The 25332-nt window shown below is 40.4% G+C and overlaps 1 protein-coding gene across 5 annotated transcripts in view; it reads left to right on the forward strand.

The window, feature by feature from the left end:
* The window catches only part of LOC123768642 (KH domain-containing, RNA-binding, signal transduction-associated protein 3), a 632375-nt gene that overhangs the window by 582723 nt on the left and 24320 nt on the right, over positions 1 to 25332 (forward strand). For all 5 annotated transcript variants that reach the window (XM_069316370.1, XM_069316372.1, XM_069316371.1 and 2 more), the window contains one exon: positions 21964 to 22080. In XM_069316370.1, coding sequence (XP_069172471.1) covers positions 21964 to 22080 — 117 coding nt within the window. The remainder of the gene's footprint in view (positions 1 to 21963; positions 22081 to 25332) is intronic.

Raw genomic sequence — 25332 nt, forward strand, 5'->3', positions numbered from 1 at the left:
ACGACGTTTCATACCGAAAATTTGCCAATTACTGAAAACGGCGATGGGTCATATTTTGCCCAAACCCCCCTGCAGTTTTCAAAATATCTGAAATGTCGGAAATTTGACTCCTGAGTGTAATTTTTGAGCCGAATTCTGACTCTCTGCACCTAATTTCAGTTTCAAACTACGACGTTTCATACCGAAAATATGCCAATTACTGAAAACGGCGATGGGTCATATTTTGCCCAAACCCCCCTGCAGTTTTTAAAATGTCTGAAATGTCGGAAATTTGACTCCTGAGCGTGATTTTTTATCCGAATTCCGGCTCTCTGCACCTATTTTCAGTTTCAAATTACGACTTTTTATACCGAAAATTTGCCAATTACTGAAAACGGCGATGGGTCATATTTTGCCCAAACCCCCCTGCAGTTTTCAAAATGTCTGAAATGTCGGAAATTTGACTCCTGAGCGTGATTTTTTATCCGAATTCTGACTCTTTGCACCTATTTTCAGTTTCAAATTACGAAATTTATACCGAAAATATGCCAATTACTGAAAACGGCAATAGGTCATATTTTGCCCAAACCCCCCTGCAGTTTTCAAAATGTCTGAAATGTCGGAAATTTGACTCCTGAGCGTGATTTTTGAGCCGAATTCTGACTCTCTGTACCTATTTTAGGTTTAAAATTACGACGTTTCATACCGAAAATATGCCAATTACTGAAAACGGCGATGGGTCATATTTTGCCCAAACCCCCCTGCAGTTTTCAAAATATCTGAAATGTCGGAAATTTGACTCCTGAGTGTAATTTTTGAGCCGAATTCTGACTCTCTGCACCTAATTTCAGTTTCAAACTACGACGTTTCATACCGAAAATATGCCAATTACTGAAAACGGCGATGGGTCATATTTTGCCCAAACCCCCCTGCAGTTTTTAAAATGTCTGAAATGTCGGAAATTTGACTCCTGAGCGTGATTTTTTATCCGAATTCCGGCTCTCTGCACCTATTTTCAGTTTCAAATTACGACTTTTTATACCGAAAATTTGCCAATTACTGAAAACGGCGATGGGTCATATTTTGCCCAAACCCCCCTGCAGTTTTTAAAATGTCTGAAATGTCGGAAATTTGACTCCTGAGCTTGATTTTTGAGCCGAATTCTGACTCTCTGCACCTATTTTCAGTTTCAAATTACGACGTTTCATACCGAAAATATGCCAATTACTTTAAACGGCGATGGGTCATATTTTGCCCAAACCCCCCTGCAGTTTTCAAAATGTCTGAAATGTCGGAAATTTGACTCCTGAGCGTAATTTTTTATCCGAATTCTGACTCTTTGCACCTATTTTCAGTTTCAAATTACGAAATTTATACCGAAAATATGCCAATTACTGAAAACGGCAATGGGTCATATTTTGCCCAAACCCCCCTGCAGTTTTCAAAATGTCTGAAATGTCGGAAATTTGACTCCTGAGCGTGATTTTTGAGCCGAATTCTGACTCTCTGCACCTATTTTCAGTTTCAAATTACGACTTTTTATACCGAAAATTTGCCAATTACTGAAAACGGCGATGGGTCATATTTTGCCCAAACCCCCCTGCAGTTTTCAAAATGTCTGAAATGTCGGAAATTTAACTCCTGAGCGTGATTTTTGAGCCGAATTCTGACTCTTTGCACCTATTTTCAGTTTCAAATTACGACGTTTCATACCGAAAATATGCCAATTACTGAAAACGGCGATGGGTCATATTTTGCCCAAACCCCCCTTCAGTTTTTAAAATGTCTGAAATGTCGGAAATTTGACTCCTGAGCGTGATTTTTGAGCCGAATTCTGACTCTCTGCACCTATTTTCAGTTTCAAATTACGACGTTTCATACCAAAAATATGCCAATTACTGTAAACAGTGATGGGTCATATTTTGCCCAAACCCCCCTGCAGTTTTCAAAATGTCTGAATTGTCGGAAATTTGAATCCTGAGCGTGAATTTTGAGCCAAATTCTGACTCTCTGCACGTATTCGCAGTTTCAAATTACGACGTTTCATACCGAAAATAAGCCAATTACTGAAAACGGCGATGGGTCATATTTTGCCCAAACCCCCCTGCAGTTTTTAAAATGTCTGAAATGTCGGAAATTTGACTCCTGAGCGTGATTTTTGAGCCGAATTCTGACTCTCCACACCTATTTTCAGTTTCAAATTACGACGTTTCATACCGAAAATATGCCAATTACTGTAAACGGCGATGGGTCATATTTTGCCCAAACCCCCCTGCAGTTTTTAAAATGTCTGAATTGTCGGAAATTTGACTCCTGAGCGTGATTTTTGAGCCGAATTCTGACTCTTTGCACCTATTTTCAGTTTGAAATTACGACGTTTCATACCGAAAATAAGCCAATTACTGAAAACGGCGATTGGTCATATTTTGCCCAAACCCCCCTGCAGTTTTTAAAATGTCTGAAATGTCGGAAATTTGACTCCTGAGCGTGATTTTTGAGCCGAATACTGACTCTCTGCACCTATTTTCAGTTTCAAATTACGACGTTTCATACCGAAAATATGCCAATTACTGTAAACGGTGATTGGTCATATTTTGCCCAAACCCCCCTGCAGTTTTCAAAATGTCTGAAATGTCGGAAATTTGACTCCTGAGCGTGATTTTTTATCCGAATTCCAGCTCTCTGCACCTTTTTTCAGTTTCAAATTACGACTTTTTATACCGAAAATTTACCAATTACTGAAAACGGCGATGGGTCATATTTTGCCCAAACCCCCCTGCAGTTTTTAAAATGTCTGAAATATCGGAAATTTGACTCCGGAGCTTGATTTTTGAGCCGAATTCTGACTCTCTGCACCTATTTTCAGTTTCAAATTACGACGTTTCATACCGAAAATATGCCAATTACTTTAAACGGCGATGGGTCATATTTTGCCCAAACCCCCCTGCAGTTTTCAAAATGTCTGAAATGTCGGAAATTTGACTCCTGAGCGTGATTTTTTATCCGAATTCTGACTCTTTGCACCTACTTTCAGTTTCAAATTACGACATTTTAGACCGAAAATATGCCAATTACTGAAAACGGCAATGGGTCATATTTTGCCCAAACCCCCCTGCAGTTTTCAAAATGTCTGAAATGTCGGAAATTTGACTCCTGAGCGTGATTTTTGAGCCGAATTCTGACTCTCTGCACCTATTTTCAGTTTCAAATTACGACGTTTCATACCGAAAATATGCCAATTACTGTAAACGGCGATGGGTCATATTTTGCCCAAACCCCCCTGCAGTTTTTAAAATGTCTGAAATGTCGGAAATTTGACTCCTGAGCGTGATTTTTGAGCCGAATTTTGACTCTCTGCACCTATTTTCAGTTTCAAATTACGACTTTTCATACCGAAAATATGCCAATTACTGAAAACGGCGATGGGTCATATTTTGCGTAAACCCCCCTGCAGTTTTCAAAATGTCTGAATTGTCGGAAATTTGACTCCTGAGCGTGATTTTTGAGCCAAATTTTGACTCTCTGCACCTATTTTCAGTTTCAAATTACGACGTTTCATAGCGAAAATAAGCCAATTACTGAAAACGGCGATGGGTCATATTTTGCCCAAACCCCTCTGCAGTTTTCAAAATGTCTGAAATGTCGGAAATTTGACTCCTGAGCGTGATTTTTGAGCCGAATTCTGACTCTCCACACCTATTTTCAGTTTCAAATTACGACGTTTCATACCGAAAATATGCCAATTACTGTAAACGGCGATGGGTCATATTTTGCCCAAACCCCCCTGCAGTTTTCAAAATATCTGAAATGTCGGAAATTTGACTCCTGAGTGTAATTTTTGAGCCGAATTCTGACTCTCTGCACCTAATTTCAGTTTCAAATTACGACGTTTCATACCGAAAATATGCCAATTACTGAAAACGGCGATGGGTCATATTTTGCCCAAACCCTTCTGCAGTTTTTAAAATGTCTGAATTGTCGGAAATTTGACTCCTGAGCGTGATTTTTGAGCCGAATTCTGACTCTTTGCACCTATTTTCAGTTTCAAATTACGACGTTTCATACCGAAAATATGCCAATTACTGAAAACGGCGATGGGTCATATTTTGCCCAAACCCCCCTGCAGTTTTCAAAATGTCTGAAATGTCGGAAATTTGACTCCTGAGCGTGATTTTTTATCTGAATTCTGACTTTCTGCACCTATTTTAAATTTAAAATTACGACGTTTCATACCGAAAATATGCCAATTACTGAAAACGGCGATGGGTCATATTTTTGCCCAAACCCCCCTGCAGTTTCACAATTTCAGTTTCAAAAAAGGTTTGCTCTACTCGTTTTCACAGCCTCCTTGAGTGGCAGGCAGCCAATCTCTCTAATACCTTGATACATCTCCAGTTGACGCTCTTCGTTTTGTTATTCACTCTTCCGAAGAGATGAGCATCTCACTCTACTCTGCGTAGAGAGTTTCTGTGTCCTGCATCACTCCCTTTTCTTACCGGTCTGGTTTTCCTCCTTTTCAGTTTCATCATATAGCGGAATAATATGACACAATGGAGCTGTGTATTGGTGGTTTCTTGAGATTATCTTGAGATGATTTCGGGGCTTTTTTTAGTGTCCCCGCGGCTCGGTCCTCGACCAGGCCTCCACTCCCAGGAAGCAGCCCGTGACAGCTGACTAACACCCAGGTACCTATTTTACTGCTAGGTAACAGGGGCATTCAGGGTGAAAGAAACTTTGCCTATTTGTTTCTGCCTCGTGCAGGAATCGAACCCGCGCCGCAGAATTACGAGTCCCACGCGCTATCCACCAGGCTACGAGGCCCCTCATGGTAACTCACATCACATAATGGTTTCGTCTGTTTCTCTGTGTGTATGTGTGCATGAGTTTGTGTGTTTGATTGTATTTATATGTTTGTATTTTTTGCACAGGTCTACGTATCTGTTTGAGTGTACATATATGCGCGACGGATTGGTTACGAATTTGAATTTTCAGCTTTTTTTTTTAATAGACTATATCGCTCATACACTGTATTTATCCCAAACTCAATTTTTCATTTGGTGTTTGGTGTGACGAGTGTTGGAATGTTTGCTGCGTGCCTGCCCGGTTGTAGTTTAAACAGGATATGTTTACTTTTCAATATGAAAAATGCACGTGCATTCAACATAGACTTTATCATTCTATCTTTTCCTTCCCCACAAATGGTAATGCAGTTAACACTCTTCCCCCACTAATGAACTTGTTAACGGCACTACCGCAATTAGTGATCCGGCCATAACTCTGAAATGTACCCCTTTGTGCAGGCAGGACGTCGTCATTTTTTTATTTTCAGATGGGTGCGTTGGGTGTCGAATTTTCAGCCACGGTATTGTGACTTCCTTACCTTGAGGTTACCTTGAAGCCCCGGAAGCACCTCAAGGTAACCTCAAGGTAAGGAAGTCACAATACCGTGGCTGAAAATTCGACAGCCAACGCACCCATCTGAAAATAAAGAAAATGACGACGTTTCGGTCCATCCTGGACCATTATCATGTCGCGAAAAAGAGTGGTAGAGATAGTCAATAAGGTGAGAATGTGAAGTGAAAGACGACACTAAATTATACAATAGAAGTTGAAGTGTATTATAAAAATGTTTTTTTTATATTTGTTAACGTGGTTTGATGTATTGGTTATTTGGTGCCAACGTCACATCTATTGTAGCCGACTTTATCTACTACAAAACTATATGGGTTCGGGATCCTGTGATGGATATGCTTGCATGCCTCTTACTACTGATAGTTCTGTTACTTCTGATGTTCCTATTATCCCACTGATGTCTGTTATCTCACTGATGTCTCTGTTGTTTCTGATGTCTCTATTATCTCACTGATGTCTCTTATCTCACTGATGTCTCTGTTACTTCTGATGTCCCTATTATCTCACTGATATCTCTATTATCTCACTGATGTCTATTATCTCTCTGATGTCTCTGTTATTTCTGATGTCCCTATTATCTCACTGATATCCAAGTTGCTGCTCTGTTGTTACTTAGGTCTCTATTGCTATTGAAATTAGTTATATTTTCATCTCTGTTGTTACTAAGTCCTTTCTTGCTACTGGTTTTTCTCTTATTAATGACTTTTTTCTTTTGCTGCCAGACCAAAGACGAAACTTTTACAACACTATTGCTCTCTATGGTGGAGTATTATTGCACACTAACAGCCTCACTCAAATTTGGAGATATTGCTAACCTGGGAAAAGTGCTAAGGTCTTTTACTGCCTGAATCCCCTCTATAAAACATATAAAATATTTGGATCGTATACAATTTGGGAAACCGTTTTCTCTAGAACGCAGATGAGAGAGAGAGATGCATAATAATTTACACTTGGAAAACATTAAAGAGACTGGTTCTAAATTTGCACACGGAAATCACTAAACATGAGAGCAAGAGGCATGGCAGGAAGTGCAAAAATAGCCCCTGTAGAAAGCAGAGGTGCAAAAATTACACTGAGTTACAAATCTAGCAGCACTAAAAGCCGAAGACTTTTCGGCACTCTAAACATAACTAGCTGACCGCTACACATAAGGGTCATAACTGGCAATCCCCTCACAGTGTTCAAGAGAGAACTGAATAAGCACCTCCAAAGGATACCTGATCAACCAGGTTGTGACTCATACGTCAGGTTGCGAGCAGCCGCGTCCAACAGCCTGGTTGATCAGTCCAGCAACCAGGAGGCCTGGTCGACGACCGGGCCGCGGGGACGCTAAGCCCCGGAAGCACCTCAAGATAACCTCAAGGTGACCTCTCACAGTGTTCGAGAAAACTTCACAAACACCTCCAGAGGATACCGGGTCAACCGGGCTGTGATTCATACGTCAGGCTGCGAGAAACTGCGTCTAACAATCTGGCTGACCAGACTACTAACCAGAAGCCCTGGACATGGCCGGGGGGGACATTCGACCAGCAACAGGTAGACAATAGGTATTGGGTCTATGCTATCTATGCTGCAGGATGTTTGTTGCTCATGATGCTGCTGCTGTATTTGTTGCTGAGGCCTCTAATGGTGCCTCTAATGGTGCCTCTAATGTTGCTGTGTATTCCCTGTGGCTCTCTGCTTTGTTATACTGCCCGTGTTTCATCTGTCTATATTGCTGCTACTGTCTGTATTACTGTCTCTTTTGATGCTCTCGTAGCTGTCGTCTTTGCAGTCTGGTCCATGTTACTGGGACAGTTTCTGTCAGGGCTGTTGTGGCAAGTATATCCCACCTATGTTACATGACAAACCTTCCTTGTGCATTTCCTGCATATGTAAATATATTTTTGTATGTGAAGACATTTCTTATTGCAGTCTTAACGTTGTCGTTCTAATTAAAATGTTCAAAATAATTATATATATATATATATATATATATATATATATATATATATATATATATATTATATATAATGTGTTTTGTGTGTTTAATTCTACATAATATTAACAGTGACATCTAGTGCTTGCTTACATGCACGTCGAAAATTAAACAGAGAGCGTCGACCCATTCAGTGGACAGAGTCCTGTTATCACAGGCTGCAGATTCAAGCTGACCTTTTCATCTTTGCACTGAAACATTGCTGCTCGAATTTAATGTTACATGTGAAAGCTGCTCTGTTTATGCCATGAATTAAATATTAGGTTAAGCTGGGCTTTATCTGTGCAAATTACTGACCAGATAAATGAATTTAATGTATTTGCTTCGTATGGGAGATCAATGTCCTTCTATAGGCGTATTTTATATTCTGGATGAAAGATTGCCTGTGATCCTTGATACCTTAGTCTAATTTTGAATTTGCTTTTTAAATTCCAACACTGACTGTCAGTTTGTATGTCGCCGTAATTTTCTGACGGTAAACAAATGGGGAAAACGAAATCAGCAAAATGTAGCCACTCAATTGACAGTAACAATGCATAACGAGAGGAAATATAAAAATATTCCTCTCCAGCAGTATATTAATACAAGCTTCTGAGGCTAATGGTGGTAAATAACACTGTTGACACAATCACATTACACACAGCCACTTCTCTAAAGCCTCGCTTCCAAAAATTGCAGTTTTGGAAAGCTTAATGAGCGGGACTTTCCTGTATTACATGAGCACCATAGCTCGGTCTGAATACAGTTTAGTATGCTTCTATATTGACCAAACTACAATGAGAATGGTCCAGGACGGACCGAAACGTCGTCGTCCCTTCACTTTCTAGTATGTAGTTTGGTCAACATATTTCAGCCACGTTATTGTGACTCCTCGTCAGCATCTGTATATAGTTATTTTTATTATAATATTTATTATTATTATTGATCATATTATTAGCACTACCTATCATGGGTGGGTTGACACATCATAAAGCCTATAGATTTTCTTTGCCTAAATCTCCAAGTGGTTTGGCACCATTCCCCCCTGTTGGGATCGAACTGTCGACAACCCAACACATTTAATTTAGGTTTATTCTGAATGTTTATCCTATGCTTCGTTGTACTACAACGGGGTACATGAATCTGAACAGGTGTCAGCCTCAGCCGGACCTGTTGTCAGGTGCGACACACTTTGTGCTGAGGTCTGACAAAGGACAAGAAAATAAGATGGTATAAAACTTCATCATGGATATATTCGGATATATCTCTAATCGCCTTATATACAATATATTACATGTATATATATGTGTGCATTGTACACAAGTACAGTTATATATATATAGAGAGAGAGAGAGAGACACTGCGACCATGAAATGGTCGTCTCTTATCCGATTGTTCTTTCCACGTATAAATTCATCCACATGTCCGTAATTAGGACCACTGTTCGGAAAATCAGCGCGTTACCTCCACGCCGACCTCTAAATCTCAAAGCTGTTACCTTCCATACTTTCAAGAACGTCGACCATGCCTAGAGGTCCTCTTCCTTCGTGAGGGTGGAGCACACTAACAGTTGGGTCCGGTGGTCACACATCCAAACGCGACGACAGCCTGTTGACTCAATGGAGGGGAGTAGATGTCTGTCTCTCCACATGCTCCGGCCAGCACACGTTACCTCGCCCGGTGGTTCTGATTGGCTAACAGAAATTCCCGCCACCGGACGAGCCATACCATGCTGACCGTTAACGACCTCCATGGTTGTTAACCTCGTTCTTCCTGTAATAATGAACGTATGACTTAAATAATCGTGCCTTTATGCGATGACATACCACGATACGATATATCGTAACACCCCCCCCCCCACGGTCCCATCCCAAATCCTAATCCTTATCCAAGTGCTATAAATTTGTAATGGCTTGGCGCTTTCTCCTCATAATTCCTTTCCCTTCTGCCTACATAGTTACTTAACTTTGCTTTCTCGCTAGCGAGGACGGGAGAACATCCTGAGGAAAGCCTTCTTTAATTGTATATAAAACACATCAGATTTATCGGAGTTTTCCAATTAAATTTGTGAAGTGTAGCCCCATTGAGGGGCCATTTTTGGGAAATAATTTTTAACTTTAATAAATTAGAGGATGAGAATGGGTTGTAACCATACGCAACACAGTAAGGAACAACTTGGCCAAATTAGCTCGTGTTTTTCCCCTCAGAAACACGACATTTGTGTGACAAGAAGGATCATTATGTCGCGCTTGTTAGTGTACGAAGTCTAGTTAGGTTAGTCTTGTGTGCCCGGCGCCGCCGCGAAGAAACACGCTCGCGTCAACATCAACAACAAACAGGGTTACTTGTAGGAGGATAATGATGTTGGCTTGGCTAGACAGACGACGAACTGCGACCCTCCAGGGAAGAAGAAGAGGGCACTTGAGACGACTCTTGTAAGGAAGATGTTTGGTATTATGTCATAACCTTCCCTCGTCATGCATGACGATGACGACGATCACTTCAGCTGTTCCCGTCAGTCATCGTTGTCAGTAGATGACCCTGACTATAGATCTTCCTTGTTTAGTTCGTCTTGTGGCATCTCTGCAGTGATAAAATGAAACGTTGTCGTCCCTTCACCTTCTAGTGTGTGGTCTGGTCAACATAAAATGAAACTCCTGTTTCCTTCCTTTTCATATAGGGGGAAGGAGGGAATTATTTAGAAATAGACGTTCAATTTTCGTTCGTGTGTCAGTCCTCTTCAAAATGTGTCCGGGTCTTTTAAAAGAACTTTTATGTCTATTTTTACCAGACGAGCATCACGCATACACTCTACTCACTAATTAGTATCTCTCCATTAGCATTCTGTGAAAGGGATCGTTAGTAAACTTTACTCGTTCATTTCTGTTATGTACTGGTTTTAGACACCAGGGGCCAGATTCACGAAGCAGTTACGCAAGCACTTACGAACCTGTACATCTTTTCTCAATCTTTGGCGGCTTTGTTTACAATTATTAAAGTTAATGAGTTTCGAAGCACCAGGAGGCTGTTTATAACAATAACAACAGTTGATTGGCAAGTTTTCATGCTTGTAAACTGTTTAATAAATGTAAACAAACCCGTAAAAGATTGAGGAAAGATGTACACGTTCGTAAGTACTTGCGTAACTGCTTCGTGAATCCGGGTCCTGGGCAATTATAAATGGTGTGTTTCTTTCTTTATATATGTATACCGAGGTTTAGATTAAACCAAAGAAAAGTATGATAGAACCGTGAAGAAAGTTAGTAAAGGAAGAGTTAGGAGAATAAACAGGAGGTAGCACTATCATATTATTTGTTAATGTAAAATCTTGCCATTTTTAACATAGTTAAACATATTTTTATATAATAGTTATTCACATTGCGTTTTTGGGCAGAAAATTTGGAGGACAGTATACATTATTTTGTTATAATTTAGGCCATAGTTCTGAAGCTAGATAGATTATACGGTACAATGAATTCCACAATTGATAATAGTTTCACAATCAGTTCCCAATTACTGTTGACTTCCTAGCATCGAACAGTAAATGCACGGTGCCCATTCATCGTATCCTGCCCAGGATTCGAACCTAGGTTCTCGCGCTTGCAAGGCGAAAGTGCTACCCACTACTCCCAAAGATTCCTCTGAGGAGATTGAGAGTATTTCTCCATGTTACCGAAGAAAAAAATGTTTGTTACCGCTTTAGAAAAAGAGAACAATACGTGAATATTGTGTCATCTACTAAGGAATTGAAGTAAATAGTACACCACTTTTGAAAAACATAGACTTGAGTATGGTCCAGGACGGTCCGAAACGTCGTCGTCCCTTCACTTTCTAGTGTGTGGTTTGGTCAACAAATTTCAACCACGTTATTGTGACTCCTCGTCTGCAAAAACATAGAACTCTCGATGAACATTGCGCCATTTGCAACATTTTTACCATGCAGAAAAGTCATGAATCTGTAATATGAATGTCAATATTTCCTCAAAAATGCATTTCTCCGCTTGACAATTTATGAAAATAAATATTATTAGTGGAGCAAGAGGCCTCGGGATGGCAGAATTAGCTAAGGAAAAGACCAGAAACAGGAAAAGATTTCGAGTGTCGCCAGGGAAGGTGAAGGCAAAACCGGATTTACATATTTGGGTCGTCTGTTGTCGGCTCTAGCGGACACACCGGCTGCGGCTTTTACCAGATATTACTTGTATACATAAGGAGATAAACATTGTTTAGTTTTATATAAATACAATACATATAGATATATATATCATCACGTGTTAATTTTCGTGATTTACACACACACACATATATATATATATATATAGAGTGTAAGAAGGTTTCTTAAGGTTCTTGGTTCCAGGCTCATTGACACTACAAGAGACCTTAGAGGGGCAAGTTTTCTCTTCCAGCGCCTCAGTGTCGCGATCCAAAGGGGGAATGCTCGCTGCATCCTCGGTTCCTGACCGGCGTCGGAGGAGTTCGAAGAAATCTACAGCCTCTAGGAAAAAAACTTCTTCTTATGTCCTCTTAATGTTAATTTTTTGTATTCAATCATGGGGGACCAGATGCTATGGCAGGAGTCTTTCATTGAGCCAGCATGGGGACCAGATGTTATGGCAGGAGTCTTTCATTGACCCAGCATGGGGACCAAATATAAAACAAAGTACATCTAGTTAATTGAGAGGGCATTACCACCTAATCAACGTTTTCTGTATGAACTGACGGGTCAAATTATTGCCCATATCGCCCCGAGCGCCACGTCTGCTGTACATACTTGTAAATAAAAATATTCTATCCAACGTCACGTCGGGCTGATGCAGATTGCTGTGTTGCAGCTTATGACTCAAACAATACAATTTAAGCACCTTGCACAAAAGTACAAGAATACAGTAACAATTCATGGTTGTCCATCACGAAACTTAAAATTTTAACTGTATATAAATGTACAAATAAACTGTTTCGAACAATGTATTACAAATGTAAAGCTTTTATCAAGCAATAATAAATGCTCAAAATCATTCTGGATTCAAAGCAATTTAATTTTTAATTAAGAGCTCAATATACGGGGCACATTCATGTTTTGGGTTGGCGAACAAGCGGATGTGTATGTTAGTGGGAAGTTAACGAGAGAGAGAGAGAGAGAGAGAGAGAGAGAGAGAGAGAGAGAGAGAGAGAGAGAGAGAGAGAGAGAGAGAGAGAGAGAGAGAGAGAGAGAGAGAGAGGGAGAGGGAGAGGGAGAGGGAGAGGGGGGGAGAGAGAGAGAGAGGGAGAGGGGGGGGGGGGAGAGAGAGAGAGAGAGAGAGAGAGAGAGAGAGAGAGAGAGAGAGAGAGAGAGAGAGAGAGAGAGAGAGAGAGAGAGAGAGAGAGAGAGAGAGAGAGAGAGAGAGAGAGAAAACGTGCTCACCTGGCTGAGTTTCCGAGGGTCGAGCTACAGCTCTTAGATCCCACCTCTCAGCTTTCAACTAATGTTCAGATTACAGCGTTTTTTTGTTTTTGGTTTAGTCATGTTTGAACCCATTTCCGGGGTCTTGTTTCCATTACATAACTGACTTTTCTCTTCCATTTATTTATTCCCCTGACACTGAAGGAGCTCTTTAATGAGTCCCTGTGTCTCATTCATAAGTTTACTTTCCCACTTTGTTCCCATATTTGTGTCGCATCCATTTTGAAATATATGTCCTTGTTTACCATTTGTTCACATTTCTCCTGCTTTTCTCTTCCAGTCACGTTGACTGAGTTTCCTTAGTTTCTCCTCGTACTTCATGCCTATCAGATCTAGGACTTGTCTCGTTGCATTCCTTTGGATATTATCCCGCTTTATTTTGTGGTTGACATGATTTGGATTCCAAGTTGGTGCCGTACATTACCGAATTAATCAGTTAAACAATGTATACGGTGTCCTGAATGATTCCCTGCTCAAGTGTCCGAAGGCAATGCTAAAATAGGTGATAACCATATTATTAATAAAATCAATAATTAATATGATGATAATCATAATAATAGTGACTAAATTTGATTGAACATTAAAGTAAAACAACAGAATAGTGATATCGTTAAGTAAGGAATTCTCCTGACCTTTGGACATATTGTATAATAGATTTGGGAATTTCAGAATATAAAGGTCAAATAGACTAGTAGCCCTAAAGCAGTTTAAGGCCACAAGTCTATTACGTGTCAAAGAATAACAAGACTCCTCTTCTTTTTGTCCGGAAATATCACTAAATCCAAAGATTTCTAGATTATACACGATACATGAATTTGATCCGTTTCGAAATTTCTCAGAAGCGTGATTCTTGAACCCTTTAACAAATGAATCTCACCGGCAAATGTGAAATTGACGAATACATTCCAGATATCCAGGTTCCTCCACACATTTCCTCAGGAAATATTTGAATGCATATCACTGAGGAAGGAGGAGGCTATGCTGACAAGAAAGGCCCCTAGAGGCTGCCCGCCCCTTCCCTTGCATCTCCCACACCATATATATATATAAATATATATCCCGCCTTTTTGACTCTTGGGTCCCGCCTTTCTAGCCACCGGTTGTTTATAGCAATGACTCCTGTCCTATTTCCCTATTAAATCTAGTTTTAAAATTATGAAGTGAGTTTGCTTCCACAACTTGCTCCTTAAGTGCATTCCATTTTTCCACTACTCTAACGTTAAAAGAAAACTTCGTAACATCTCTGTGACTATTCCAGCTTATACCTCTATCTCCTCTTTCTGTTAGCATTCAGTGTGAACATTTCGTCTATTTCCACTCTGACAAACCCCCTGAGTATTTTATATGTTTCTATCATATCCCCTATGTCCCCTTCTTTTTATTAGTGCCGTCATGTTTAGTTCCTTCAGACGCTCTTCATACCCCATCCTTCGTAAGTAACTGTGTGTGTGTGTGTGTGTGTGTGTGTGTGTGTGTGTGTGTGTGTGTGTGTGTGTGTGTGTGTGTGTGTGTGTTTGTGTGTGTACTCACCTAGTTGTGCTTGCGGGGGTTGAGCTCTGGCTCTTTGGTCCCGCCTCTCAACCGTCAATCAACAGGTGTATAGGTTCCTGAGCCTATTGGGCTCTTTCATATCTACACTTGAAACTGTGTATGGAGTCAGCCTCCACCACATCACTTCCTAATGCATTCCATTTGTCAACCACTGACACTAAAAAAGTTCTTTCTAACATCTAAAAAGAATGTGTGTGTGTGTGTGTGTGTGTGTGTGTGTGTGTGTGTGTGTGTGTGTGTGTGTGTGTGTGTGTGTGTGTGTGTGTGTGTGTATGTGTGTGTGAGTGTGTATTACTTTGTCATGTAGATTCTGATTCTCGACATAACCAGAATTTACATTTTTGTTGTTTTATCTAAGACATGCTAATGAAGAATTATGCATGTCTTAGGTCAAAGAACGTAAGACATGCATAATTTGGGTTCGTTGGTTTTTATTGCTCGCTGTATCGTTATCAAATGAACATGAATATGCAAATATAATAAGGTTTGTACATTCGCGTGTTGATAATGAATTCTTTGATCAGCAATTTAAAGCAGATTCTCTTTTACACTAGTAATTACAGGATGAATTTTGCATTCTAGTGGAATACTTGCAAAAACTGAGAGGACAAAATTTCTGCTAGATACAAAATTTTTGGGTACTGGTGCTAATTATTGTTTTTTATGCAATAAATACTGCAGTTTTTATCTGAAATATTAGTAGTGCTCGCAATATTCTGTTCACACATTGGGATACTTAATTAAACTTAATTAGTCTGAGTCCTGTGCTAACAATGTAACAGAAATTATACCTCACACTCATACAAATTAGACAGGTCTAGTTAATCCCTATTAAAATCTAATGTTTATCTCATTCGCGTATTACGAGTGGTTTACAATAATTGTAAATACTTGAAGTATGTGCTATTGCAGTCCCATGATGTGCCACAATGTACAAAATATTGAGTACTACCCAGAAAGGAACGACCCCAAACCACCCATCTAACCTAACCTAACCTAATCTAACCAAACCTAACCTAACCTAACCTAACCTAACCTAACTTTATCTATCAACGTACAGTAAACTTGCATTTTTGTGAGCAGTAACCATTCAAAATACTTTGTTATTTGTACGTTTGGGGACTATAACGTACAAAATAAGACGCATTAGTCATTAGTTGTGAGAACAAGTTGCTCTATGACAATTATTTTACCGACATGAGACCCATTTTCATAACTACAAGTTGTCAGGAGATTCAGTTTCGTCGTCGTCATCACCAGAAGTGAAGACCCTGACCAACACAACCACCCATCACCCAGTATATACACTTGGCCTGCATCACGACTTGTAATCATGAAGCAGTCGTTGGTGAGCTGCAATAACCATGTGGCAAATGAGAGGAAGGTTACAATAGGTAATCATTAGGAGAAACCACTAATCCAGTGTGATTATTGTGATCCAGGAGACCTGATTGCAAGGAGTTGGGATAAGAGGACAAGGAGCTGGGATGTGAGAACAAGTTGCTGGGATACGAGGACAAGAAAGTGGGATATAAAATAATGTGCTGGGCTATGACACCAAGGAGCTGCAATAGGAGAACAATGTGCTGGGATATGAGGACAAAAAGATGTTATTTGTGGACAAGGAGCTGCGATATGAGAGCAAGGAGCTGGGATATGAAGACAAGAAGCTGGGACATGAGCCGGCTACACTAAGAACGGTGTAATGACCCCTGCACTGAGGTCTGGGTGATGAATTCCTTGTACTGAGGTATATGAGGTCACCTTTAATACACGAGGACACACACACACACACACACACACACACACACACACACACACACACACACACACACACACACACACACACACACACACACACACGAAAGATTAAGATGATTCGCACGCAAACATTTTCTGGAGTAACTCCAACTATTTTTCACATTATTGAGTATTCAGAGCTGATAAATATTCAACTTGGTGTCAAACTGGATCTACTTCAAGTTATAAGCCTTTAGAACTGCATCGTATTTTTTCCTCTACTTGGCTTTATGCAGTATTATGTCATCCGATAGTGTTTAGTATCTTAAAGTTTAGTTTTCAGAGGGAATGTAATTCTATCTTTATTTCATATACAAAGATGGCACATTTTCACGCAAGGTTGAGAGGTCCCACGTTATGGATAATTTTACAGGAATTGTTGCTACGAAAAGATGAATGACGCAGCTCTCTTAAATCAATATTAGATCTGGTTAGGAACTTAAGTGGTAATCATACTCGCTATCAGTCCATGGGTTCAGAATTTGATTTCTGCTGAGAACGAAGTTTCAAAAGATCATTTTATGCTAGATACAGATATATAACCAAATCGAACACTAGTTTGTCTTTAAAACCATTTTGGTTCATTATTAATATCCGGTCCTCAACCACTTGAATCATTGGGAATCGAACACCGACCTGCAAGGAGCAAAGCTGTTCCTGTACCGACCAAAGTAGTTAGGGAGACATAACTTCTTGTCTCTATCGTCTCTGGTGGTGACTCCAGACATATGAATGAGCCGACTCTTAATTCCTTCCGACTCTTAACGGAGAATGGCCAAACTGGTGATTTAGTGTTGAGTTTCCCCCCAGCTGAATACTGCAATTACAAAATCCCACAAATCGCAGAGAGTAAATGTCTCGGCTCTATACCACATTGGGACCCTCACATGTCCCACAACATATGTGGCAGATCTATGCTTTGAGCTATATATATATATATATATATATATATATATATATATATATATATATATATATATATATATATATATATATATATATATATATATATATATATGTATATATATATATATGTATATAAATATATATATATATATATATATATATATATATATATATATATATATATATATATATATATATATATATATATAATATGCAATACCCGTATTGTGAGCTATATTTGTATTAAATCACCGGCCATCCATCAGACGTTATCCCTTTAAATCCCTTAAAATTAAGCTGAAGTATTATAACTAATATGCAAAGAACCCAAGAACGTTCAGGAATGTTATCAACAACTATATAATTGTTCTTTGGCGATTTTCTCTAACAACTAACAATGTAGTTCAGCAAATAACTTGAATTTTAAGCTCTCTGAACTATCTTAAGTAGGAATGACAAGATACACAAGTGATGGGACAAGATATACATGATACGCAAAATACCTCTCAATACATATCACAGACATTTTCTAACTACTCGACGCACGATCAATATTTATGTTCTTAAACATACGTGCCACAAACGGACACCACCAACGCTGAACAAACACACACCACCAACGCTGTACAAACACACACCACCAACGCTGAACAAACACACCACCAACGCTGAACACACACACACACCACAACACAGAACACACACACACACCACAACACAGAACACACACACACACACACCACAACGCAGAACACACACACACCACCAACACAGAACAAACACACACACCACCAACGCAGAACACACAAACACACACACACCACCAACGCAGAACACACACACACACCACCAACGCAGAACACACAAACACACACACACCACCAACGCAGAACACACAAACACACACACACCACCAACGCAGAACACACACACACCACCAACGCAGAACACACAAACACACACACACCACCAACGCAGAACACACACACACCACCAACGCTGAACACACACACACCACCAACGCAGAACACACACACACACCACCAACGCAGAACACACACACACACCACCAACGCTGAACACACACACACCACCAACGCAGAACACACACACACACCACCAACGCAGAACACACACACACACCACCAACGCAGAACACACACACACCACCAACGCAGAACAAACACACACACCACCAACGCAGAACACACACACACCACCAACGCAGAACACACACACACACCACCAACGCAGAACACACACACACACCACCAACGCTGAACACACACACACCACCAACGCAGAACACACACACACCACCAACGCAGAACACACACACACCACCAACGCTGAACACACACACACCACCAACGCAGAACAAACACACACACCACCAACGCAGAACACACACACACACCACCAACGCAGAACACACACACACCACCAACGCAGAACACACACACACCACCAACGCAGAACAAACACACACACCACCAACGCAGAACACACACACACCACCAACGCAGAACACACACACACACCACCAACGCAGAACACACACACACACCACCAACGCTGAACACACACACACCACCAACGCAGAACACACACACACCACCAACGCTGAACACACACACACCACCAACGCAGAACAAACACACACACCACCAACGCAGAACACACACACACACCACCAACGCAGAACACACACACACCACCAACGCAGAACACACACACACACCACAACACAGAACACACACACACACCACAACACAGAACACACACACACACCACAACACAGAACACACACACACACACACCACAACACAGAACACACACACACCACAACACAGAACACACACACACACCACAACACAGAACACACACACACACACACACCACAACACAGAACACACACACACACCACAACACAGAACACACACACACACCACAACACAGAACACACACACACACACACACCACAACACAGAACACACACACACACCACAACACAGAACACACACACACACCACAACACAGAACACACACACACACACACACCACAACACAGAACACACACACACACACACACCACAACACAGAACACACACACACACCACAACACAGAACACACACACACACCACAACACAGAACACACACACACACACACACCACAACACAGAACACACACACACACCACAACACAGAACACACACACACACCACCAACGCAGAACATACACACACACACACACCACAACACAGAACACACACACACACCACAACACAGAACACACACACACACCACAACACAGAACACACACACACACCACCAACGTAGAACAAACACCTACTACAACCTTGCCCCAATATATCGAGCAAAAGGGCTTGAAGCACCTCAATTATTGGTGCTGTAGGCTGTCCCAGTGGATACTAATGGCCAGGAGGCGCTCTTTGATGTAACTGTTCAGAGCCTTTCGCTTTGATGCCCTGTTTTGTAGGGGGAGTTAATGAAGTCTCCAACTCCTGGTGACTGTATGTTATAAAGCACAATATAATACAATTGCAGCCAATACAATACTTTACAAAATAATACAATACCATGCTATGTAATCACGGCATTTAATGCACATTTCATTATATATAAAGCAGCATTATATTTATATATAATAAATTCCATACAATGTTTTATATTATACAATATAATTCAAAACTATTATATTCAACGAAACAATACAGCAGCTTACAGTAAACATTAAACCACTTGGTACTGTATTATCTTTAGGTACAGCAATCCTAACTGCGAAAACTAACTTCAAATAGTACTTTAACTGCACAAATCTTACTGAATTTTCTCTAAGCATCATTAATAATAAGGAAACATACGTATATTAAACAAAATTAAAAGTGAAAGTATGACAAATTCATATAAATAAATTGTGATTTTTTCTTTTATTTGCGTAAATCAGTATAGCTGAGAGAGTCGACATCACCCTATATAAACTTATTCCGGAAAATGTGATGAAAAAGAAAGTGGTCCAAATTAGTTAGTCTCGTGGTAAATAATAATAAAAAAGGTCTATTGCGGTTATGTACATGAAATTGCGAGAGGGAATGAGTCTGGGAAATTACACTCTGCGTTTATGAATGTGCTTCGAATTGGATACATTTTACCCAGATTAGATGGAGAGGGAAGAGCGAGGTGGAGGATTGATAATTGCATTAAGTGGTTAGGTACAGCTGGGTAATGGAGACAGGGGATGACAAGATGGGGTAAAAAAGCTTTAAAGGATAATGAAGGTATAGTTTGTGGAAGATATAATGGTTTATAAACACTTTTAATGAGATAAAGGAAGGGGTGACCCCAGTGTGGAGGTGGTGAGTGTAACGAGAGTGTGTGTGTGTGTGTCAGGTGCAGTGAAGGGAATGTGTGTAGTTAGGCAGTGAATGGGGGTTTCTGAGGTAGTGTGAGTGATGCTCTGAAGAAGTGTGTTTTAATGCAATATAACACACACGCTATTTGAGTGTTTATTTGTGGTATTACTACAAGTTAACCTTCTGTAACTAGTAGCCAGAGTGAAGAGTCGTCCGAGTGTGTTGTGTGGGTGTGGCAGCAAAAATGTAAGACGATTGACTTTCACCATCTCATGCGATGACAGACTTACGTGCCTTGTGTGGGGCTGTAAGGCATTGTTGCATTGTACATAATAACATAAGAAAGAAGGTAATTGCAGAAGGCCTATTGGCCCATACGAGGCAGCTCGTGTTTATATCCAACGAGTGTGACATCACTTGTGTCACACTCGTACTGCACTAGAGATCAGAGCAGAGAAAAACTGTGGGCGTTAGCCTTGAAGATTAAACTTGACATAGTTCACTTTCGATCTCTCCTGAGAATGAAGAAAATTTCAGTAGGCCTATTAACATATAGGAGGCAGCTAGCTCCCTTTTATACCCTTAAACCTGCTTAATTCATTCTTGCTGCCTCCAAATTTTCCTGTATGGTTATTTCAACATTTTGTCCTTACTGCCTATACAAATGGTTTCAAGCATTCCTTACATATTGGTGTTCTTGCAATTTCGCCAGTTTTTTATCGTTTATTTATCATTCCCTCCCTGCTTACGAATTATCAAGTAATCCCCCCCCCCTCCATTCACTCTTTTCTCTGATATTTAGTTTTACTTTCATTTAGTCGAGATTTGCTGCATTTCTCCATTTCGCCTGTCTGTTTTCGTTCAGTTAAATTTATTGTTCAACTCAATCCAATGTCACTTTCATTTCATATTTTCTCTTATTCCATCTATTTCTTAGTCTTCCCATCTGTCATTGGAGTTCCCAGTTTTCTCTCGCTGTAAATTGTCAAGTAATTCCTCGTATTTTATATAAATCATATTTGACTTCCCTTCGCTCTGCATGGCTTCCACGTACATTTAACCTCCCCTCGCTCTGCATGGCTTCCACGTACATTTAACCTCCCCTCGCTCTGCGTGGCTTCCACATATATTTCCCCTGAATATGTGTATACTTTCATTTTTGTCTTTGTTATCTTTCCCGACTTCCTCTGTTTTTCTCTCTCGTACCTTCTGTTTCTGTCTCGTTTCATTTCTCGTTCATATTATGCAATTTTTCGGAAAGAAACTTGGAAACACTTATCGACTCACTGTAACTTAATGTCTCTGCTTCTATTATGATGAGTTGTTGTATTGTTGGTGTTCCTACATTCATATTTTTTATTTTACCTTTATACAGTATACTTTACTCATATGTTATTGTATACTTTACTCAGATGGTATTGTCACATCAATATTTTCTTTTCGCACACACATTGTATATACAGAAATTCACAGACGTCAATAAGCTTGGCACAGGTGATCAGAATGACTGTGTAACTAATCTCGACCATTTCCCCTCCAACAGTTCAACTTCGTGGGGAAGCTCCTGGGCCCAAAAGGTAACTCCATGAAGCGCCTACAGGAGGAGACGCTGACGAAGATGGCAGTACTGGGTCGTGGCTCCATGAGGGACAAACAAAAGGTATATAAAGTGTAGAAGAAAAGTGAGCATCAGGTGCATGGTAAACAACAGGTGGGAGACAATTAGACACAATAATGGGGCTGAAATTTAGACACCTAACCCACACATGTGAAAATAAAGGAACTGACAACGTTTCGGGTCCGTTCAAGAACATTATTACGATTGATAATAACGACTTTATGATGGTCCAGAATGGGCCGAAACGTTGTCAATTACTTTATTTTCAGACTAGTAGCCTGAGTGTCTAAGTGAAGGAAAGATTAATGGCTAGAGAGAAATAGTGATGAGATAATGTTGGGCTCAACTGAAGAGGTTAAGAATGAGGTGATTGACTGAAGCAAGGAATAACGGATTTGGGGTACCATGGCAGAATGATAGAAATATTTTTTTTTATGAGCGGACAGGCGTATATGGTGTTTAGCAGCGGAAAAACAGTCTTAAGGAGTTACTTAGGGGAAGGAAACTATTTGAGACAAAACAAAGAGCTACAGGTGAATTAACAATACATTACAGACATCTTTGATGGGGGGGGGGATTTAAATCCCTAAAAATTGAGAATATTACTGCTAATTGCGATTACATGAATACAGTTTAAAATAGTTCATTAGTGTTCATGTATTGTCGACAGTCCTTTCGCTAGGCCAGATACATTGCCACAGAGTTACAAGGTCACCCCCTCACAGAACAGCTCCCTACAGAGTCACACGCTCTTCCCTTCACAGAACAGCTCCCCCCACAGAGTCACGAGCTCTACTCACGCAGAATGTCTACCCACAGAGTCCCATAAGCTCTATACCCACACATATTAGCCTCCCACAGAACCTACAACCCCCTACCTACACAGAATAGCTCGTCACAAAAGTCCACAAACTAACCCCTACCCTGTCACGGAATAGCCACTCAAAGATTCCACAATCTCTCTCCAAACGGAACAGCTGCCCCACACACGGTGCAAACGCTCTCCCACACGCAGCATACAGTCAACAAGCTGCCTGTTATCACCCTCCCCCATCCACATTTCCCCCGGCTGAGCCCCTGAATAATCATTGCCTTCCGTCAGACTGTGAATGAAATAGAGGTCTCCGTTCCCAGGCCGCTAGGCACCTTCCTGAAGCTGCTCCCCTGCCCTACATCACCGTCAGGCAGCTGCTTCCGCTGCTCTCCGCCTGCCTTCTTCCCGCTGATAGAGTAATACGTTTCCTGTCTCTTGACAGCTGGCTCGAGGCAGCTTCCTTGGACTGCTGTGTTCTAATCAGAGTTGCTTAATTGTAGGCCATGTTTGCTCTCCTCAAGAACATGACGACCGCTCGAAATTTATGAAAAGGTTCAGTTAATATACAGTGTTTAAACTGTACTCAAAACACATCTGATTTGCCTCTAGTTGATTAGTACTTGCCCCTAGGAGATTAATATATGGCCCTAAGGGATTAATGTTTGCCCCTAATTGATTAATATATTCCCTTAGGAGATTAATATATGTTTGTAGTTGATTAATTTATGTCCCTTATTGATTAATTTATGCCCCTGATTGATTAATACATATCCTAAGTGATTAATACATGTCCTAAGTGATTAATAAATTCTCCCTAGTTGATTACTATTTATTGTACTGTTGCCGATCTAATTGTTCCATGAAACACAGTACTAAAATCCTCAGAAATAATACCTCTTTATTAACTATATTCTCTAACATACAGAGACGTTTCTCGTCTACGACAACAATACTTATATAATATCTAATGGCAGTATTTCTTGGACAATATACCCATCAGTTTGCATTGGGCCAGATAGTGGCTATTTTAATATATTTTTGGTTGTGATTGAGTACTGTGAACAACATTATTGGGCTATTGATCAACCTCTAATTGGCTTAGTTTCTACAGATTACATTTAGATTCTACAGGACTGCATTGGCTTAGGACACCACGAGATTTTGTGATGAAGTTTCTTCTGGATTGAATTAAAATAGTTTCTTCTTGATTATATTGACCATTTTAGTATAATTTTGGTGGTCTAGTTTGTACATGACTGAATTGGCTTAGGTTACCGTAGGAATGTATTTGAATAATTTTTACAGAGTTGTATTGACTTTGTTTCAACAGACATGTTCCATCTTCACGATGCTAACGATATCAACGTTTAGTTCCAGAGATTTACAAAATCAATGTCAACAGCCAGTGTCACTTCGGTGCTGAGGCTTGAGGCACACACACCTCAGACAAATACACCCCTAAAGATACATACACCCCAGACACACACACCCCAGAGATACACACCCCTCAGACACACACACCCCAGACACACACACCCCAGAGATACACACACACCAAAGACACACACACACACCCTTCCCAAACACACACACCCCAGAGATACTCACACCCGAGACACTATTCACGTTTTAAACTGGTATTCCTCCGTTATCCTCTATTCAACTCCTTACGAGAAAGCTACTTTAATTCCGTAATTGTAATAACTGACACTAATGCTACTTTTAGCACTGCCTTTATGTAACCTAAACTCGCTATTGAAATTATTTAGTCAAATAATCAACAGCAACAAACACTATTCTAATAATTTACTCTTAAGATCTGTAAGATCTGTAATCCTTTGACTAAATTCTAAAATGTATAAACATGACAAGATTGATGAGAGCTTTCCCTTCTCATAGCTCATGGTAAATCTTATCCACTAGTTATCCCTGGAACTCGACCCGCCCATCAGTTAACAACCAAGTGCCCAATTACTGCTGAGTGAACAGGGAGAACAATTAAGGATTAGCGTTAAGACAATCCTTCCTGCCCAGAGGACTAGAACCCACACCAAATCGCTTTCCAGCCAAGCTTATGTCGCTCTTAACAGCCGAATTATCTGTAGTTATATTTTCTGTTATACTAAACAAAATTTTTAAGTGTCTTGCCTGTATTATCACTGGAAATCTTTGATCTTCCATTCATTTCCCCGTCCCATCTCAAATCCTTATCCTGACCCCCCTTCCAGGTGCTAAATAGTCGTAATGGCGAGGAGCATTCTCCTGGTAATTCCCTCCCCCTTCCCCTATAACGTGACAAGCACATATGTAACACAACTCACACGTACGTAACAGATGTGACGACGTCTCGGAGCTTTCTGGACCCTTGTCGTTTCATACGAGTTGGGTTATTGATTTTCAGCCACTTTAGCGGGATTTAGTATTTGCAAGTACATATAAAGACTATTTAAAGTAAGACTTTATGTTACTTACGAAATAAT

Source organism: Procambarus clarkii, chromosome 83, assembly GCF_040958095.1.
Source record: "Procambarus clarkii isolate CNS0578487 chromosome 83, FALCON_Pclarkii_2.0, whole genome shotgun sequence".
NCBI classification, from domain to species: Eukaryota; Metazoa; Arthropoda; class Malacostraca; order Decapoda; family Cambaridae; genus Procambarus; species Procambarus clarkii.